At 39.1% G+C, this 19,995-nt stretch overlaps 1 protein-coding gene across 1 annotated transcript in view; it reads right to left on the bottom strand.

Moving 5' to 3' along the window:
- The window catches only part of LOC148005886 (uncharacterized), a 534,723-nt gene that overhangs the window by 231,681 nt on the left and 283,047 nt on the right, over positions 1–19,995 (bottom strand). The window contains exon 2 of the mRNA XM_087551629.1: positions 9,523–9,642. Coding sequence (XP_087407755.1) covers positions 9,523–9,642 — 120 coding nt within the window. The remainder of the gene's footprint in view (positions 1–9,522; positions 9,643–19,995) is intronic.

The raw sequence follows: 19,995 nt of genomic DNA, 5'->3' as shown, positions 1-19,995 counted from the left end.
AGTGATACAGAACCCATGTTATTAGCTTCTATTTAAATATATGTGTATAAAATACTTACAGGAGGAAATGCAGGGACAAAGAGCGAGGGAGCAGGGACTGAAGGAAAGGGCATACAGAGACTGCCCCACCTGGGGATCCATCCCACATGCAACCTTCAAACCCAGTCACTATTCTGATGCCAAGAAATACTTGTTGACAGGAGCCAGATATGGATGTGTCCTGGGAGGCTCTGCCAGAGTCCTACTGATATAGATGAGGATGGTTGTAGTCAACCATTGTAATGAACAAGGCGACCCAATGGAGGAGTTAGAGAAAAGACAGACGGAGCTGAAGGGGTTTGCAACCCCATAGGAAAAACAACAACCTTTGTCAGAGCTCCCAGGGACTAAACCACCAACCAAAGAATACACATGGAGGGACCCATAATTAGAACTACCTATCATACTGAATTAAAGTAACAAGTTGGAGTTTGGTAGGGTTCTTCAACACTTAAATTCCAGGATTATTAACAAAGTACTTTTGGGGAAGGGCCTTACAAAGTGACCTCGAGAACGCTGGGAAAGGAGATGTGCCACTCACATACGTTGAGTATGAGTTTCAAGTTGATTTTACATTCTAAACAAAGTTCTGTTTGATACTTAAGAAATTTGATCTTAAAAATTATTTATATCAGCACTGACATTTTAATACTTCACATTTTATTACCCCTAATGTCCTTGCTATCATTAATCTTAATATCTATTTGTTGTTTGGAAAAAAGGACAGACTTAGCCAATGGTAGACATCTCATAAACAACAGATAGGGGCTGTGCAAGCTGTGTGGGAATTAGAACTTGGAAAGGGGAAAAATATTTTTCTTCCTTACAGGATAATGGTTTTCAGTTGATTCCAGAGGTCAATGGTAAAAATGAGTTCCTTCCCTTAGATACTGAGATTCATCATCCTGACACTGTTTACCAGAGTCTCAGTTCATGAACTGATAGGAGCCTCATGACCTTGTGTTCATCCGCCATACAGTTCACTCTTCCTTAATTATATCTGAAGGCAAACATGTGGGCACCGAGCCTTATCATGTCATGCCTCCACGGGTTTTCAGTCCCATCGTCGCTAATAAAAATAGCATTTGTTTTATGCTGTTTGTCAGACATCATCCTGAAGGTTTTATTGCATGTGCATTATAAAATCTTTCAATCACAAAAGTACTGAAAATAAGAAAGCAAATGTTTGTGAGTCTACCAGACATTTAATCAAACACTAACACTTTGCCATATTTTCTTTTAAAAAGCTATTATAAGTGTGGTTGAAGTATACTGTGTGTAATGACCCAATTCGGTTTTCTTCTTTTTTTTTCATAACTGGGGTCTGAACCCAGGGCCTTGCCCTTGCTAGGCAAGTGCTCTACCACTGAGCTAAATCCCCAACCCCTCGGTTTTCTTCTTTTCTTTCCTGTCCAGAATGTAAGCAGCATTCTAAAAGTGAAGAATGTTTTCCTCATTGTTATTACACAAGAGTCTTCTATCATTAACACCCAGTGATATTCACATGACACTAAAACTAAGATTAAAATCTATCAAAATTGGTATTAGCTTCTTTTTAAAAACATATGCTTAAGATATATATTGCAGATCATTTATACAGCATTGTATTGCATGGACAGCCATGTTTCAGTGTGTTTATATTCTAATAGATATTTGATTTTTTCCTGTAATTTCAATGTACAGCATGTCAATTTTCTTGAATATTTGTATATTTCATTAGAACAAATGATTAAGTGAAGCTTGATGGAATTTAGTAAATTATTTAACATTGGCTACACTGACAAGGTTTCCTTTAAAGAGGCTGGGCCAATGGATATTTTTGACAGCAATATGGGAGAATTTCTCATTACCTAACATCCTAATGACATCTCCTTTATTAGTCACTTTAAACTTTACCGGTCAAAATAAATGGCCTTGAATAAATGTTGTTCCAGCACACAAATACATGAAAATTAGTAAGGCTGAATAGAGCAACACATACTAGATATGCACGTCTTATTTTAATGATCCATTTTTTGCTGTATACTGCATATCTTTCTAAAAATAGCTTGTAAGCCTTGCTAGTGTAACTACCTTATTATTATTATATTGCTGAGATTAACATCTGCTAGAATCTATCTTCTTCTTAAATTTCCTTCTCCTCTTCTCTTCCTCCTCCTCCTCCTCCTCCTCCTTATTTTCCAATCTCTTCTTTTTAACTTTGAGAAATTTTCAGAGCTACAAAATTGTTATCGACAATAAAAGCATCCAACTACAAGTCATAAATAAATTTTCATATATTATTAGTGGTGGGTGTACTATGTAGGTATGCATGCCACAATGCATGTATAGATGTCAGAAGGTAACTTTGTGGAGCTGATTCTCTTTTTCTACCTTTATGCAAGTCCTGGAGATGAAACCCATGTCTCCAGGCTGTTCTATAAGCACCTTATTCAGATGAGCCCTCTCACTGGGCCATGCTTTCTTTCATATTGAGTTTTTTAAAGTTACTTTTATGTATACTGAACATTTATTGGATAATACAGCCCTAACCAATTATTTATTATTGTCTGTATCTACTTAAAAGTTCCTCATTTATCTACATTATTTTCTCTGTTCTGGTGCTACACTCTCTTAATTTCCATAGGCTCATAAAATCAGTATTGTGAGAGAAAGACCTGATTTTCTCTTCTTCAGTTATGTTTCCAGCTGTGCTGGATTACTAGATTGAGTTTCAGGAAAATTCACATCCTTATAATAAAGATTTCTCCTTCATGAATATTGTATATCTCCCTCCAACATCTTAATCCCTAGATAAGGAAACATCAATGTAGGTTTATTCTGGGAAATCTTAATCAAGGTAGTGACAAGTTCGTGCCCTAAGGAAATGGAGGCACCAACAGAGGAGCTCAACTTACAGTATTCAGAGAAAGCCTGATATATAAGCATCACGTTCTGAACCCAAGTCCCAGAGAATACAGGGATGATCTGCCTCTCTTAGGGACAGATGACTGACTGATATATTTGGTAGCAGTTAGCTAATCAGAGGATGACTAATTCAACACATAAACAAAATTTGGTATTTCAAATAATCATAGTTTCCCCCTCCTCCCTCCTTTACTCCCTTTAAACTCATTATGACTCCCATTGATGAAATTAATGGCTCTACTGGTTTCCTTGGAAACAATCTATAGCAGCTCATTGTGTATCTTTGTGTAGTCATTGCCACTCCATTCATATTTCAACCCCTGCTCAGGCCGAGTTTTTCAAATTCGGCTACTATTTTAGAAGTATCTTTGCAAGCAAAATTTCCCATTAAGTGTTACAATCATAAAATGAAGCCATTTATTACTTTCTTGGGTCATTCTGAGGAATACTGTTAGTTCCTTAGTAAATTTCTTTTGTCCTTTCTACATAAACATAAGTAGAACAGAGTACTAGTATATAAAATAAAAGACTAATGAAATATCAAGTTATATAAAATATTGCAAATTTAAAGACCTTTACCTAATATACATATTTTTTCATGACCATCAGACTTATAAAACACTAAGTTTTATAAACTGAGGTAAATAATAACATTTACTATGCCATAGGGTAACATTTTATATACTATCGAGAGTGTTCTGATATTTCTTTACTAGTTCGTCTATAACTCAACTATTCTGTAGCCATTTTCTTCGAATTGAAATACTTCCTCCCAGTGGGAGGAAGGAGGCTTATATGACTCAGAAAGCTGATGGAGTTTACAAGGATCAGGAAGCATAGATAGTGACAAGATTTGCAGGGCCCTCTCCACAAAAGCATTACGTAGCTGAGCTGCCTGAACGTTGTACAGAAAGCTTTAGGGATGCAGCAGTCCCGAGTCCTCAGTCGCACTGGCTGGGCCTTTGGTGATGGCGCTGCCTTTGAGTTACCCGTTTCTGTGCTCTTCTAAGTAACTCTAATAAACTGACTGGTACCCTGAGCTAGACTTGGTTGGTATTTTTTCTTTTGTCTGTTATCAGTGCCCTATTTGGGGCAGACACTTGATTCTCCCCAGAAAGAGACTCACATCAATGTAACTTACAGACACCAAATACCATCTTCTTTGTTTGCACATATTTGGGGCAGACAAACACAGAGAATGCTTAGCAACCCAGGACTCTCTACTTTGCTTTAGATACACAGATACTTTTCCTATCAAACCGCTTAGCTACCTAGGGTCCCCAGTCTGTACTGAAACACATGCACACCCCTCTCCAAACCTATAGCTTAAGAAATACATCATAACTCATTTCTAGCTAATTTAACTTGAAGTATACCTAGTAAATCTGTCTAGTGGATGGTTTGTCCTAGACTGGTTTGGAGTACATGTTCAGTAAGGCAAGCTGTATCCCATAAGTGAACTCCTAGAGAGAAAACAATCTCTATTTACCATATTCTTATGCTGCTGAATGATTAGATGTGCCTATGACTAAAAATCAGGTGCATCATGGGAAGCGACACATTCCATGAACAAAAGATCATAAACCTCTGCCTGTTAATCAAACCAGGAAAGCCACCCAGCCCTCCCTTTAGCAGTTACTCATCCTCCTGGATCCATAACAGGAAACCTTGAGCCATAATGAGGCAGATGCTTGCCCAGGGACTACTGCCCTTTGCAAGGAGGCTGTGGCATGCTCTCATTTTGCCTGTGAAGAGAAACTTTTGCTACTCATTTGGTGTTCACTTCTTCAGACTGGAAATGTTTGTTCTGGATAACTAACACAGACAACTGTTAGATCACAATCCCCCAACCCCCAGAAAGGCTGTGCCACTAATATGCCCCCTAAATGACAGTCTGGGTTGAGCTAAAGCTGAATTCTGACATGGTAAAGAGAACAGCTGCTGGGGAATACATAGAAGTTTACACTCAGCAATCCTCAGAAACCTGATTCACAGGTAAGCCAGGAAGAGCCATTGCCTCTCATCTCTCCTACAGCCAACAAATGGGACACCTCCCTCTCTATTTGCATATATCTGTAATCACATCGAAGCCCTGCACTAATCTCCAGGCCCCTTTGGTCCTTACTAACTCATATCTGCAGTTGCATAGCAAAGCTACTCTTTTGGCCTGAAAACCCCTTCCCTGTTACCCTAACTGAATTATTCCAAATTGAATAAACTCTTTCTTCCCACCCACTGAGCTGTTTAGTATGGCGGTCTCCTGCATCCTGGCTTAGAGTAATATACCCACAAAAGGAGGACTCTCAGCGCCAGCTCAAGTGATACCTGTGAGTATTCCACAAAATTCAAGACTGAATTGCTGTGGACTTTTACTTCTAGAGCTCCGGGCCCCCTTGCTGCATGTTTTTCCTTTGGGCAAATGTTTTTGAAAAACGTAGTGGCTCTATTAAGGATACATCACCGAGTAAAGACTCTAAGAACTTATCAGCTGCCTTCATGGAGTGTATCCCCCACTCAGGAGGGGACAGTTGTTGCCTCAAGCTTTGCTTTGGCCAGAGGTAATCCATGAGTTGTGGCTGAATGTGCTTAAGTTCTTGATACATCGTAACCTTCCTTGAATTTATGCCCCATACGTTTCTAACATGGGAATCAGTTAGAAGTAATTAAGCAAATTAAGTTATCTCCAGGTGTTAGTACTTAAATTGTTTGCCTTTCCCCCCTCAGCAGGAATGGAGGTGAGGTTGCTCAAAACCTCAAGAACACATGGAAGTCGTTTTATTCCATTTTATTTGAGTTTATATGTGTTGCTTGAACTGATTTCACAGGTCAGAGAAATACTCTGACCCTCCCTAATTCCCTGCCCTGTATCTACCAAGGGATGTTTAATAAAATTAAGAACTTACTTTAAACTAGTTTTAATAAACTACATTTTCCTTTTCAGTTGAGAATCGGTGACCTTGGTGAACTAGTGACCTGTAGCCATTCAGTACACTACATATATATATATATATATATATATATATATATATATATATGAATATGTCCCTTCCAGAGCTCACCCCTTTTTCTACAAAAGACATCTCTATTTTACCAATCACCCAAAGAAGCCTTCTACCCTCAACTGGTAAATATTTAAATACCTTTCCTCCTACCAACATACAACACTGCCTTAAATAACCACAGAGGGAACCACAAAGCAGCAAGCAAACGAGGTTTGCCCTAATTACATACCGAAGAAAATCCCATTCTGTAATGAATTTCATGTTAATTATTATCCTGATGTCGTATCCAGCTGACAACCAAAACCAATGTGCCAACACGTGATCTGCCCCTCTGCTGCTCCAATAATGAATAACAGCCTTTGCCAAACAGTCTGTTTCTTCTCCACAAACAATGCAAATCACAAACAGGAGAGAGTTCCAGGCTACAGTTACACGTTGCCTGCTGTGCCCTCAGACAAGCGGTTGCTTAGACGGTTTCCCCAAAGCAGAGAGTGGATTCTGCTCTCATAGACGGAGCTGGCTGGAAGCAGAAGAAAGCAACCCAGAGAGCTTCTCTAGCACATGGAGAATTCAATCCATGCCAGGTGGCTATAGCTGGGAAAAGTAGAAACTGTTCTCTGAAGGTCAAAAAAGAACTGTATTTATTTAGACTAAAATAAATCAAGCGGCTTTTAGGTGAATATGTTCCCCAAATAAGGTAAATAGGCTGTTTGCTTATTTGACTTGTCCTTTACTTTACATAATATATGTGGATGTTTTGCTTGGGGAAATAAAAGATCTGTGTACCATGTGCATGCAGTGCCTGAGACAGCCAGAAGGGGGCATCCAATTCCCTGGGCCCGGAGTTACAGAAGGTTGTGAGCTATTATGTAGAGAGTGGGTATCCAACCCATGGTTCCTCAAGGAGAGGGGCCAGTGCTCTTTTGGCTGACCTGACTCTCCAGGCCCAGGACTTTTTTTTTAAGAAGTAATAATGGTTTAAAAAATATTTTAAGTTTCGAGAGAAAGATTTTAGACTTTTTCAGTAAAGAAAGACTAAACGAGAAAAAATTTAAATAAAAATTATTGCCCTCTGGCATTGTTGTCACACACCTTTAATCTCAGCACTTGGGAGACAGAGGCAGGTGGATCTCTGTGAATTCAAAGCCAACCTCGTCTGCAGAGTGAGTTCTAGGATAGCCAGGGCTACACAGTGAAAGCCTATCTCAAGGAAAAAGCAAGCAGAAAGGGAGGCTGGCAACATAATTCACCCAGAAGTATGACCACACATCTCACACCTACAACTGATGCTACTTGTGTTCAGATGTTCTCCATTCTTGCAGTAGGCCACTTCCACAACCATGGATTTCCAGTTGGCAAATATCCCTGAACTCATAGCCTTTGTGATAAATCTGTATCCAGATTAATCCGACGTATGGCAGAGAAGCCCAAATGCTCTTCCATCTCATTACCAAAACCGAAATCATTTAGATCATTTTTACATGCACGTGTGCCTTTAGGGTTTTCATGGAATTGACAGGGCCTTTTCCTGGCATAGTCTATAATGGAAATTCTAGGGACAGGGCAAAATAGAGCAGTCAAGGTGCTGGCCACAGGATTGCACAGGCCAACTGTAGGTCTGATGCTTCTTTACTCTTTGCCCATGAGTTTGATGTTTAGACAAGAGTGACTCTCACTCCCTGAAGTGCCTCTTCCCCAGAACATACACTCACAAAGAGGATGAAAGGTGCCCTGGCTACTTCATTTAAATATCATAGCATGTTTGATCTCTTCCCCTGCAACAAACACCGAGATTATGTGATTCATCCTACAGCGCTTACTTAGAATATGAAGTTACATTTTAGTAAAGTTCTCTATCTCTGGGGACAAATCAAGTCATCAGATAGAGAAAAGCCTTCCCAGGAAATAGGAGTTCATAAACTTACAAGAAGGCTGAATTTGATTCTGGTATTCAGGAAGCTTTGATCTTTTCCCATCCACTTTCTTGAATAGCTATAGTTTTAACTACTTGATTTGTGGGCAATTCCTTTTCAGAATAGATATTTCTACCCACTTTTATGTTTGACTTTAATATGAGTGAAGACTTTGAGCAGCACATAGTTTCCTTATGACAGAAGTCAAGGTGATACTATGTATTAGCACTGATTGGGACAACCTTCAGTGCTTAATGGTGCCAATAATTCTTTGCTGTGGGACTACTTTATGACTGACTCCATTATGTTCATAATTAATTCACATTTTCCAACTTCCTCATGCTATACAATGATATAATAATTAGATAACATATTTTCCTCTAGTGCCCACAATGCAGCCCTTCAGGTAGTTCGCATTTTAGGCTCAGTGTGACTTCAAATAGGACAAAAACTAAGATATGATTGCAAGATACTGTTCTTAAGAAAGAATCACAAATTTAGGTGGTTATGTCTATGTACCAATGAAAACTTGATGCAAGCAAGGAAAATATAAAATGCTGGGCACCGCATTTTCAGACTTATTGGAGAAAAATGACACACATAAAAACTGATGACATGACCCCTGGGAACCACCACCACTGTACCTGTCCATGCCTGGGTACCCACTTTGAGAGGCGTACAAATGCCTACCACCCACACTGAGAGAGATACAAATGCTCAATGTGAAGAAGATGCCAGTGATGCAAGGGCAGGGGCAGTCTTGGGAGTCACTGCAGAAGGAACCGATTTGTTTAATATCTACAAGAGATATATATTTAACAAATATGCAGTAAGTACTGAGAGAGGGTGGCAAGACAACAGGCTAGATGAAAGAAACACAAAGGCATCTTTGTATTTGCTCTGGGGTATTGTTTTTCTGTGACCCTGCTATTTTAAGGTTGGATAAAAAACCCACTGGCCTGTGTAGTCAGCAGTCTCTAGGCAGCAGGTCTCGTGACTAAAAGTCTCTTCCCATCTAGAGCCAGAGTCGGGTCTCAGAAGCCCAGGGTCCAGTTCTCACAATATAACCCCAATTACACATCTGAGTCTAAATGCCAGAAGAGACGGGCCATTCATTTCATGTTGTCAGTCAATAATGCTTCCATTTTTGAGAATTCATTTGCAAACAGACCCCAAACCAAAATGCAAAGCAAAACAAAAATCCTACCAGAAAAAAAAAAAGCAAACTTCATTTAATCAGTGTAACTAACACTTTGAAGTAAAAGTATCTGCAATGATGCCAGAGAAGGAGGATGGTGGTATTCTCATCAAGCTATAAAACTATCTCCTTTTTCTTTACTCGTTTAAGTTATTACCATTGCATGTTCAGACTCTCTGGCAAAACATCAGATGTTTTTGAAAGTGAATCCTCCACATGCTCCCTCAAACAGAGCTTAACACTCAAGTAAAGTGTTTAAAACTTGCCAGACGCCGGAAGCGTCCGAAAGTTACCCCCATGGAGTCTGCGCGCTGCCTTTTGGTTTGCTGCCCCTTCTTCCCGTGCACGTGGCAGATACCGCTCAATGGTTTGCCTTCGTGTTTTGCGAGAAACAATCACCATGGGTCAGAATCAGCCATGGAGCGACTGTGTTTCAATGCATAAAATAGAAGAGACACTGTACCGGGTCTTCGGTTTTGTGACTATTCAAGAAGTCAGACAGGAAATCTTCATGAAGGCTCTCTCTTCGAATCAGTGTGAATTCCCTCAGGAAAACAGCCCCTTGGCTTTGGTCTCCACATACCTAGAGAGATAAGGTAGCTGAATTAAGCCTTCAGACAGAGCCTCAGGGGAGAGTGCACGGGGGATTAATGTCTCTTAGTTGTAAAACCTCTTGGATTCATTTCAAGTCCGATTAGAGCAATCAAAAACAATGCACACAAATACATATTAATGTGAGAGGCACGAGAACATTCTGGCATGTGGCCTCTCTGACAGATGCCAGGAAAGTCCCCTACCAGGTTGGAATCTCTTAACTAACTTGTTGTTCATGATGCTGAAATTCAGTGGTTATAGGTTATTTTTTGGGGTTAGGGCTGGGCCCTTGTGCCGTTGGGCTTTATGTAGGTACCACGAAGAGATAGGCTATTGACCCTAACGGATCCATTCCTAGATGAACAGATTTGAGCACAGAGGAAGGTCCTGGTGTCCTGTTGAATGTCCACAAGCTACAGGAGCGCTGGCCTGAGCCCAGATCCGATTTCCTGTAAGAGCTTTAGAAGCAGTCACACATTGGCTGCTCCAGAAGGAGGTGCTGAGGTGCTCTTTGCTGAAGCTTATCACTTAGCAGGTTTTTCACACGTGTTATCTTGCAACAGCCCCGTGAGGTGTCTCTTAGCAGCCACACTTGACAAATTAGGAACCAGAGGCACAGAAGACCTCAGGACTTTGCCAAGTAAGCGTTGAAATCCACATTCAAATGCAGGTCCGAGTCTAAAACCCTCATCTGCTCCTTACATAACTTTGCTCCTGAGCCGCTCAAACCTTCCCCTCCTGAGTGACGCCCTGCTATGTAACATCTGTAAATTCAAGGAATGGCCATTTAATATCTCTCTGACCCTTTCCACAGTCAAATAACAAGAGGGATTGCAGCAGCGGGGGTTGCCCAGATGACAGACCACGTAAACATCACCGATGTTTAGCGCACTGCTCAGCACTCCTAAGTTTCCTGTAAATAAATCAGTTAGAAAATTACGAGGCTCTTTGCAATATTTATTAACCGCATGCCGATATCCATTCAAATGTCCTCATTCTCCTAACTCCTATTTTAATTTCACAGTTTTACCCAACACTGAAGTTAGTAATGAACATGTGAGAGGGTTCGTGTTAATTCCTGTCTTATTGACTGTCTGCAATAGCTCAAAATGAATTAAAGTTATTTTAAACCCAATGTCTTTGGGGAAGGAGAGCGATTTGCATAATTTATATGCGCTACTGTTCCCTGTGGTTGAGCAGTCAAGACAGTTTTGTCATGGTAGACAGCATCTCGCTGCTGATGGCTTCCCTGCCTGGTGTCACCACTGTGAATAATATGTTGTTTCACATGACAGAAAGGACTTTGCAGTTGTAATCAGGGATTCTAAAGAGTTGGCTTTGACACAATTAGCATCTTGAAATGTTTAAGTGAGCCCAGTATAACCATGAGTTATAATGAGCAGAATGTGACTGATTTGAATGCAGTGGGTTCACACATTGATGAGTACAAAAGATGAAAAACAAACAAAACAAAACTCAAGAAAATCCTGTAAGTAAGAGATGAAAAAAATACAGAGAATAGTTTACAGCCTGCAGCAAGCAAGATTACTTTCAAAGTAATACCATCTTGGAACAAAACCTGTCTAATTTTATTCAGGTATAAATATTCATGATGGGGGAAAAACTATAGGAAGCAGTCCTCAGTGCATGCACTGTTTAAGTAGCACATTCTTGAGCACGCTGCTCAGTTCAAGATTATAGTGAACGAGGAACAATGGCTGGGAGGCTTTGTTACTGAGTGTGCTTGGCTCTAGGTCACAGAATGCATACTCAGAATATTATAATGGGAGACAGAAAAACCTGTGGACATGCTTAGAATTTTACATAGAATTTAGTTGAAACATCTTTAAAGTGGCATTTCGATACCAGAGGTTTACTTAAATTATTTTGTCGTCAGGATCAATCGTTCAGTCCCCCCTTGAGTACATAGTTTAATACACCTCAAAACTTGTCTTGACTACCTAATTTCCTTGACCCAAAGCCTTCCTGATTTCCTTCCTGCTTGCAGTTTCCGGGCCACAGACCTCACATTCAGGACCACTCATGGCTTTTTATTTCCAGGCAAGGAAGATCAGTGCTTTTTAACTCTTCCTGAAAAAGTATGAAAATTGAGTTTAACATGACATTTACTATGCAAATAGCATACACAAACTGTATGATGTTCATGGCAGATACAACCTACACAAATGTGCTGTCATGTGACTCTTCCCAAAAGTATGAGAGCATTCTGGTGACTCTTTTCAAAAGAACATTCTGGGGACCTCTAAGTGCTACATTTGGTGATTCCTCCCAAGTCTAACTCTGTTAGTTTGTATTTCTGTGTCTATCATCTGAAACATTTGCCCTCTCTAGACCTTCCTTGCCACAGTTTTTAAAAGAAAATTAACTAACTTTGGGGAAAATGTTTGTGCCTATGGCAAACCTGATTTTCTTTGTCCAACTAATTAGGCAAATGTAAAAAAATCCACACATCCAAACTAGACAGTGAAATATTGACTAGTTACTAATAATAGTTACTATGCTAATAATAACCATTTTTCATATTATAATATGTAATCATAATTTTGTTTTAAGAAAGAGTATCTGTAAGGTTAGAGAGAGGGCTGGGAGATCAAGCCTAGTTATTGCTCTTGTAGGGGACCTGGATTTAGTCCCCAAAACCCACAGTTGTGGCTTAAAACTCTCTGTAATCCCAGTTCAGGGGATCCAACAACTTCTCCTGACCTCTCAGGGCACAGAATGCACATGGTACACATAAACACACTCAGGCACACACATATTCACATAAAACAAATTAATTAATAAAAGAAAGAGTCTCTGCATGCTTGTGTTTCTTAAAAATGTCAGCATATGCAGTAACTCTTGCCAGGATGTTCAACTTATGAATCGTTTTTATAAGACACTGGCTTGAATTTAACCACAAGAATAGATAAAATATATGACTATTCCATTTTATATATATCATTTGAATATATATCCCATTTTTCAATTTAACTGTTTCATGAGCATTATTTCTAAATTTAAATTAGTAATTTAAAAACTTTTTAAATGCTAGTGCTTTTGAGTAGTTGTGTCTATTTTCATAATTATAATTGGATATTGAAGCAAACCTGGTAGAATAAAATAGAGGAGTGTTGGCAAATTATATCAAAATAGACATTTTCTATATCAATTTCAAGCTAACTTTCAAGACTGCTTTCCATCTAGGAAGTGGTGCCATTGCCCCTCCACCCTTCCACTTGCTTTTACATATACACATTTGCTCAAGTCCTACCAATTATCAACAGCTTTCCTCTGGGACCACAGAACAGATTACACATTCCTTCTCATGACATGGTCAATCTAATACAGACCAAGATTTGGCAGAAAACAAAAGGCATTCATTAAAACATCTTCCTAATATGGTTAGGATATACCTAGATAACATTTCCAAGCCCCCTTTGTGGTTAAGAAGGAAGTGAAACAGCTGATGGCCCAACCTGTGTGTGTGTGTGTGTGTGTGTGTGTGTGTGTGTGTGTGTGTGTGTATCCCATAGTCCTCCTTCCATGCTCTCTTTTGGAGTTAGTTTCAATTGAAATGCACAGTTTCAGAGAAATATTGGGGTCAATTTGTTGAAGGTGAAAGAGCCTCAAATTAGCAGAGTTACCAGAAAGAATGCATGTAGGAAGACTTAACCAAGATCATTTCACTTATATCAAGAAGCAAAGGTTTGCACCAGTGCCCCCTTTAGAGCCCATTTCTGCAGTTAACCTACCCTAATTATGCCAGTGAGAATTTGAAGGTAAGCATGTACAAGGTTATGAGAACACAGAGCTACCTAAGAGGAGTTATACAAGGATTTAAATGGAGCTAAAGGAATAGTGGGAGTTTATCAGTTAGTCAAGGGGAGGGGTGTGAGGGGTGAACATTCTTAGAGAAGGAAGAAGAATCACTTTGTGTAAAATAAGGCATAAAGGGGTTCGGGAGGCATGGACTGGAGTTCACAAAAGGACGTAGTGAAAATAAATTTGCATAGTAGGTCAGATCACATTATGAATCACCGAAAAAGGGGAGAAGTGTGATCTTGCTTGGACTCGTATGTTGGAAAAGTTTTCTGGTGGCTGACAGGAAGGGAACCTGGAAAGAAGGGTTTTAGATAATTGGAATTCATCAGATGAGAACTTGTGAAGACCTGAGAAGCTGGTAAGGAAGGAAAAGATTATAAGATTTGGCAGACAACTGAGTCCAGAAGATACTTTTCAAGTTATGACTTCATTTTTTTCCCCTGGAGTTAAGCATTAGAATAAAGAGTAGCATGCTGAAAAGAGGGTCGAGCATTTGAGCTCCAAGAGGCTTGGTGAGAAGTGACTCTGAAGCCTTGGGAAGGAAAGATGGGGATAGTGCACAGGACAGACTGGGCTAGAACTGTTTGGTGGGTAGTGATGTCACATGAGGCTTGGATGATGCTTAGATTAATGAGCAACCACAGCAAAGGATGGGGGGTAAAAGCCAAAAAAAAAACTGAGCCACACTGACATTTCATATACACCATAGATCCATCTCATTTCTAACAGACGGAGGCGTTAACAAGAAGGATGCAGTTCATTTGGATTTTGCATTGTAGACTTCCTTCTACTGACTGTGAAAATACCTTAAATCACCACTGTGGACAATTTGGTACAGATTGCCAGTTCCTTGAAGGTAGAGACTACAAACATTGGATTACCAACTCCGAGAGCCTGAACTCGTCTAAATATTAGTCAGAATTTAACTTTTCTAGGATAAATTCAAATTTCAAAAATCCTGTATTCCAGGGTCAGACCATATTTCCTAGTCTTTGGTTTGGGTGACTACTTTACTTTATATTTTAAGAAGTACTTTGTAGTTATAAGATAATTAAAGTGTAATAGAATTAATCAAATTATCACTAATTAGCTTTAGGTTTTTGATAGCATTAGTTTTGAGGTAAGTGCATATTGGAGGGGGGCATTATATGCCCAATGGCTAACTCATGATAAGGGACTAGAGGTTTTTAATAAAATTAAAGTCACTGCTGCATATAAACTCCATGGTTCACCTGTGAGGAACACAGAATTGTTACTGAAACACATTATCTGTTCTGATATGATTTCTAGAGCCCTAAACACTAAGTTTGTTTTTGCTGCCTTGGTTCATAAATTCCGCTCCTACTGCAGTCTCATTTCCCTGCTTCAGTCATTGACTCTGTCTTTTTAATGGCTGGGCTGCCAAAGTATTCCTTAAGGAATCTTGGAATGAATACATGTAGAACTTCTAGAAGAAAGTCTTTTTGCATCCAAAAAGGCATGGAAACAATTTATTATTTTGCTCTGTGTTCTCTTTAGTGGGAGCAAGCAATAAACCACACTAGAGATATTTGTAAACAGACATAGGTTAAAAACAAGAAAGCAAGAAAGCAGGGAGTCCTTCAAACAGCACTCCACCCTCGGCTACAGTGGCTTAAAACCACAGCAAAGCTTCTTTTGTATCTAGCTTTAAAGCCAGTTCCAACACAAGCTTTTGTCTTCTTCTTCACACTTGCTCCCCTCTTGCACTGGCACCAAGAAGTCTCCAGCCTGACCTGGCTTTCAGTGTCTCCAGGGAATACGGATTAGGGTTTTGATGCACGTGCTCACAATTAACATGTTTGGTAAAATGAAAGATAAAAATACTCCCATTCATATTTTCCTTCTCATAATGTGCTTTCTATAAGATCTGTGGCTAGCATTTGGAAAGCTGATATCCAAAGCAACTGGTTTGCATTTTTCAATCTACACCATTAAAGAAGAACCATAATTCCTCTAATAATTGGATGCTTATGGCTGGAATTTTCATGCGACTATAATTTTCTTGTAATTCTGGGGGAAGTTGCTGTGCCCTTGTAGGCTGGGAGGAAAGGCTGCAGAAATAATTGAAGCTTAAACATACAAACATGCCCTCAAATTATCAGTTTATTGTTCTTCTTGCTTCATGTAGCTTTTCTGTGAAAATTGAAAGGTAGCCAAGCTTGTTCCCCAGGGAAAGATTCAGGTTTCAGCTTTACTTACGAAGTATAGCACTGAAAACCACAGAACTATTAAACTTTTCTCCTACCAAAAGGATTTTATAAAGTAAGTTTTATGCTCATATTTTGGTTCACAGTTTACTAAGAATTAAGATAGTAAAGCTATATATTCTGTGCCAATTAGAATAATGACTTAAGCAGCTTTAATGACTGACCACTGTGTTATCTGAATAGGTACCTATATTTAAATACCAGTGGGCAGTGAAATGATTGATGTCAGAGTTACAAACTCTTGGCACAATAAGGACAATGAAATATTTATTGAACAAATAACTCAACAAAAATGTGCTTGGGGCCAAAATGATCTTTAGTTCCGGCTCTGAGAGTGACCGTGAAATAGGGAGGGAACTCTGCCACCCATGCCATTCCCACTGGGAAATAAAGGAAAATGGCTCAGAAAGCAAGAGGAGTGAGAGAGCCCAAACCAACGTGAAAGTGTAAGAAACATCTGGTTTGAAGGCAATGGAGAAAAGGATTATAGTATTGCTATGCAGAACCATAAATGGGAATGATCAAATGAAAAATTTAAAAAATCAACTATATTTTCTATCAAGCTGACTCTGAAGAGCAATACATATTGATATTTTTAATTAAAAGCCTTCCATTTAGTAACAGACGCTTGGCTTTTAATAAATTCCCCTTGCACATAAACAACTGTCTTCACCTATGGCAAGCTGTTTTATTGCTAGGACCATTATAATAGGCCAAATGTCATGAAGAATCATCAAGTCTACATTCAGTGATCTTCCTTCTATTAATATAGGCAACTTCATTCCTGGTTTGAATATGAGATGTGGAAGTTAGTGTTTGGTAATTAATCATAAATGCTAGGGAATATAATGTACATATAATTTTAGTAAAAAATTGTTTTGTTATAATGAAGGAGGAATGGTAATTCAGGGGTTAATAAAGTCCCTAAGTAGTAATCACTATAGATGTCTACAATCTCATAGTCACCAATCAGAGAGGTTCAATCAAAGCATCAGATATCAGCAAGTTTGTTCTGCACCAACTCAAACTCACAGGAACCTCTTGCCAGCTCTGTAGTAATCAGCAGGGTGTGGAGTCTCTTAAAGATGTGGTATGTTTTCAAAAATAACCCCCAAAAAACAAAGAAACAAAACAAAACAATAAGTTGTACTTTCAATATTGAAAGGGTCCACTTTGAAAACCATTGCTTCACTTTGAACATATATTTGATTGTTGCAGCTGAACAGGTTCTTCGACAGAGAGGGTGTTGTTAATACATCTATCTATCCATGCCTTCTGATCTAGTAGGCTTGTCTGAAGTCAGGGGAGAATGGGGTAGCTTCAGGTATCTACAGCATTGTAATGGCTGCCAACTATGCAAGCTGATTAGCAGTGTTACACTCCCCAGAGGAAAGGCTAAATATGTTCCCCAAGAAGGTCAGAGGTGGAGTTAATAGAAGCATTCTTGTAACAATATTTAAGCCACTGGCATTTATATACCTGGTGTTTGGAACGTAAAAACATCTTGAGCATTCTGTTTGTTCTTCAACCAACTTTAATTACCATTTCTAAGGATAGTAAAGATAATTGCTCAAAGGTTAAAGCTGAAAGAAGTGCGATGGAACATGCTGGTCCAAAATGTTCAGCTGGGGCCTCATAATCTTTGCTACAGATGTTCTTGCTTAGTTCAGGGCTGATTTAAAGGAACAGCTGTAATGTGGTTGGAAGCAAGTTTGGAAGTAGCTGAATTTAAAGGCTGATTCCAGAATGTCATTGAAAAGACCCCACTTCCCTAGCTCAATAACCTGTATGTGCAAGAAACAAAAGTTAAAGGAATATCTCTCTTGGCTTTATCCTAGACAGGTTATGTACTTTTACAAGAAAGTTATTCCAAACAATATAAGTAGTCAAACAGAAAGGATAGCATACATATTGGGTATGATGTAGGCTAATCATAGATAAGATATGGAATTTTTGTGACTTTTTAAATATTAACATTAACACTGAAATGAAAGAATTGAGAAGATCTTCAGAGGCATCTGCTCAACACTCAATTCAATATTAAGTTTCCTATATAACTGGGGACTCTAAGAAACATGGATTTTAAGATATCTCAAAACCTATATATGATGGGGAAAATGGCCAAATAAAGGCAGAATGACTGCATGTCCTCCTCTCTCTATAGTAAAATCTCTTCTTATCTTTCCTGATCACTTAAGCCCACACCATACCCCATTTCCATCAGGAGGGATATGGTACAGCTCCCAGAGAATTCTGAGGAGTTCCACAAAACATTGCAAAGACAGGTGTGATGCAACTTCACATTTGGACAACCAAAGAGAAGTGACACTGGAAAAGGAGAGTCTTGTAGGTGGATGGGCACAGCTTTGTCACACCAATTATGACAAGAAGAAACAGACGTGGCCTTGAAATTGTATCTACATATGTGCTTGCATGCATGATTTAGTGTAAAATAAAGCACTCCATACAATGCCAGGAATCAAGAAAGCTTAGCAGCTGAAGGAGGATGTCACGACGGAATAACTGGAGGAAGAACAGAGAAACATTTGCATGTGCTTCCAGTTGTAGAAATCAACCTTCTTTGACTGAAGCCTTGACGTGTGTTTATGTAGATGTGCATTATTTATTGAGGCTTTTCTAAAGCAAGCCACTCACCTAAAAGTTTAGAAGTCACTGTACTGCTCATATGCTGAACCAAATAAAGGATGAATTACACAAGGAAGTTCTCTGCCCACATACATCTCCTAACATAGAGTTCATAGAGTCCTATCAAGAGTACTTCATCAACACTGTCCTGGATGCTGCATTATACATGTATGCCCATTCTATAACATGCCCAGGCATGGTTTTCATGGGTTATATCAATGACTATCACAGCAGTCTTACCAATGTAGATAATTTCTGAGAGAATAAGAGAATTATTTCTTCTTAAGGAGTCTCCCTTGTTTTTGCCAAAACTTCCTTAGCACTGTATTTCAGCTTGCGTCTCATTCTCTCCAAGGCTTCTACATCTCTTCTCTCTTTCACAAGAGGATACTATGCTTTGCACTTGGATGGCCCTTCCAGCCCTGATTATCTCCCACCCCACCCAGATAATTCTCTTGCATTCTTAATCCTGTCCTCCATTAACTTCTGGGAGAACCAGAAACAACAGCTTATTTTTTATTTTTTGATCAAAAGCTGCCGAAACAGACTCAGTATTTTTATTCTGTCTTCCTACTTATGTCAAAAAGTCCACCACATCAGACCCCATGATGGATGCCAAGAACACAGGGCATCACTCTTCTCTCATCACATTTAAGGCAATTGGAATTGGGTACAGAGTTTTGAAATAATGATCAGTAGATGAGGGATCGTTCTGATTCTGTCTTCATGTTCTTTCCCCAGTCAGCCCAACTCCAAGTTAAGTCCCATTCTAACATATTTATTCACACTATCGCTGAAATTCAAATGCACACAAGAGATTTACAGTAATCAGCTAGCTCAATGGTTCTATCTGCTTACAAGAGAACCCACACAGCAAGTTAAGTGATTTTTGTGGAGATGTTAGCTTTCGTTGTTTCATAAATTCTGGAAGATTTTCTGCTTCTAGGTAGAAGTGTCACTAGCAAGGGGCATTATTTCGGAGTTAAATATAGAACAGAGTAGTTTGGCCTCGGGCAGAATTACTTCTAGTTTTAAAAATGTTCAAAGTACAATATATGTCCTTGAATGATAATAATATTATAACTCAGATTTACATGACCACACTTCCACCTTCACCACCCTACAAATGCATGTGTTCAGAAAGAGTAAACACTCAACATATTTCAATGTCTTTTTAAAAGTAAAAGAAATGTGTATTGGGGCTTAAATTGTATATATACCCTAAGGAATTTCAAATATTTGCTCATATCTCAAGATTTGAGAGCACCCAAGAAGGGGTCTTGTTCCTACTTAATGCAGAGCAAGCATTCTTAAATGTCCTAACTTTTCCTCTACACCTATTTCGTCATCCTTGATGTAAGTCACACAGAGGCTTGCTTTTTCTTCAAATCCTTGTCCATCACCTCCCAGGCTACTTTGAAGAGTTGCCTATGTGTTTCTTAGGGGAAAGAGAAGAGTTTTGAATATATTTGTGTCATTTTCTCTTTTCTTTTTTCTACTGAATTAGTACTTGGTTCCTGTTAGCTGAGCACATGAATATGAGAAAGAAAACAACACCGTAGATACATAGTTGTATGCTTGAAGTACTAGGGAGGAGAACAGGACATATCTGAAGACTTTGCATTCCACAGCTCAGATAGAGC

This window comes from Rattus norvegicus, chromosome 5 (assembly GCF_021556685.1).
Source record: "Rattus norvegicus strain SHRSP/BbbUtx chromosome 5, alternate assembly SHRSP_T2T, whole genome shotgun sequence".
Classification (NCBI taxonomy): domain Eukaryota; kingdom Metazoa; phylum Chordata; class Mammalia; order Rodentia; family Muridae; genus Rattus; species Rattus norvegicus.
The sequence above is the reverse complement of the archived record's forward strand: the minus strand, read 5'-3'. Positions and strand labels throughout refer to the sequence as shown.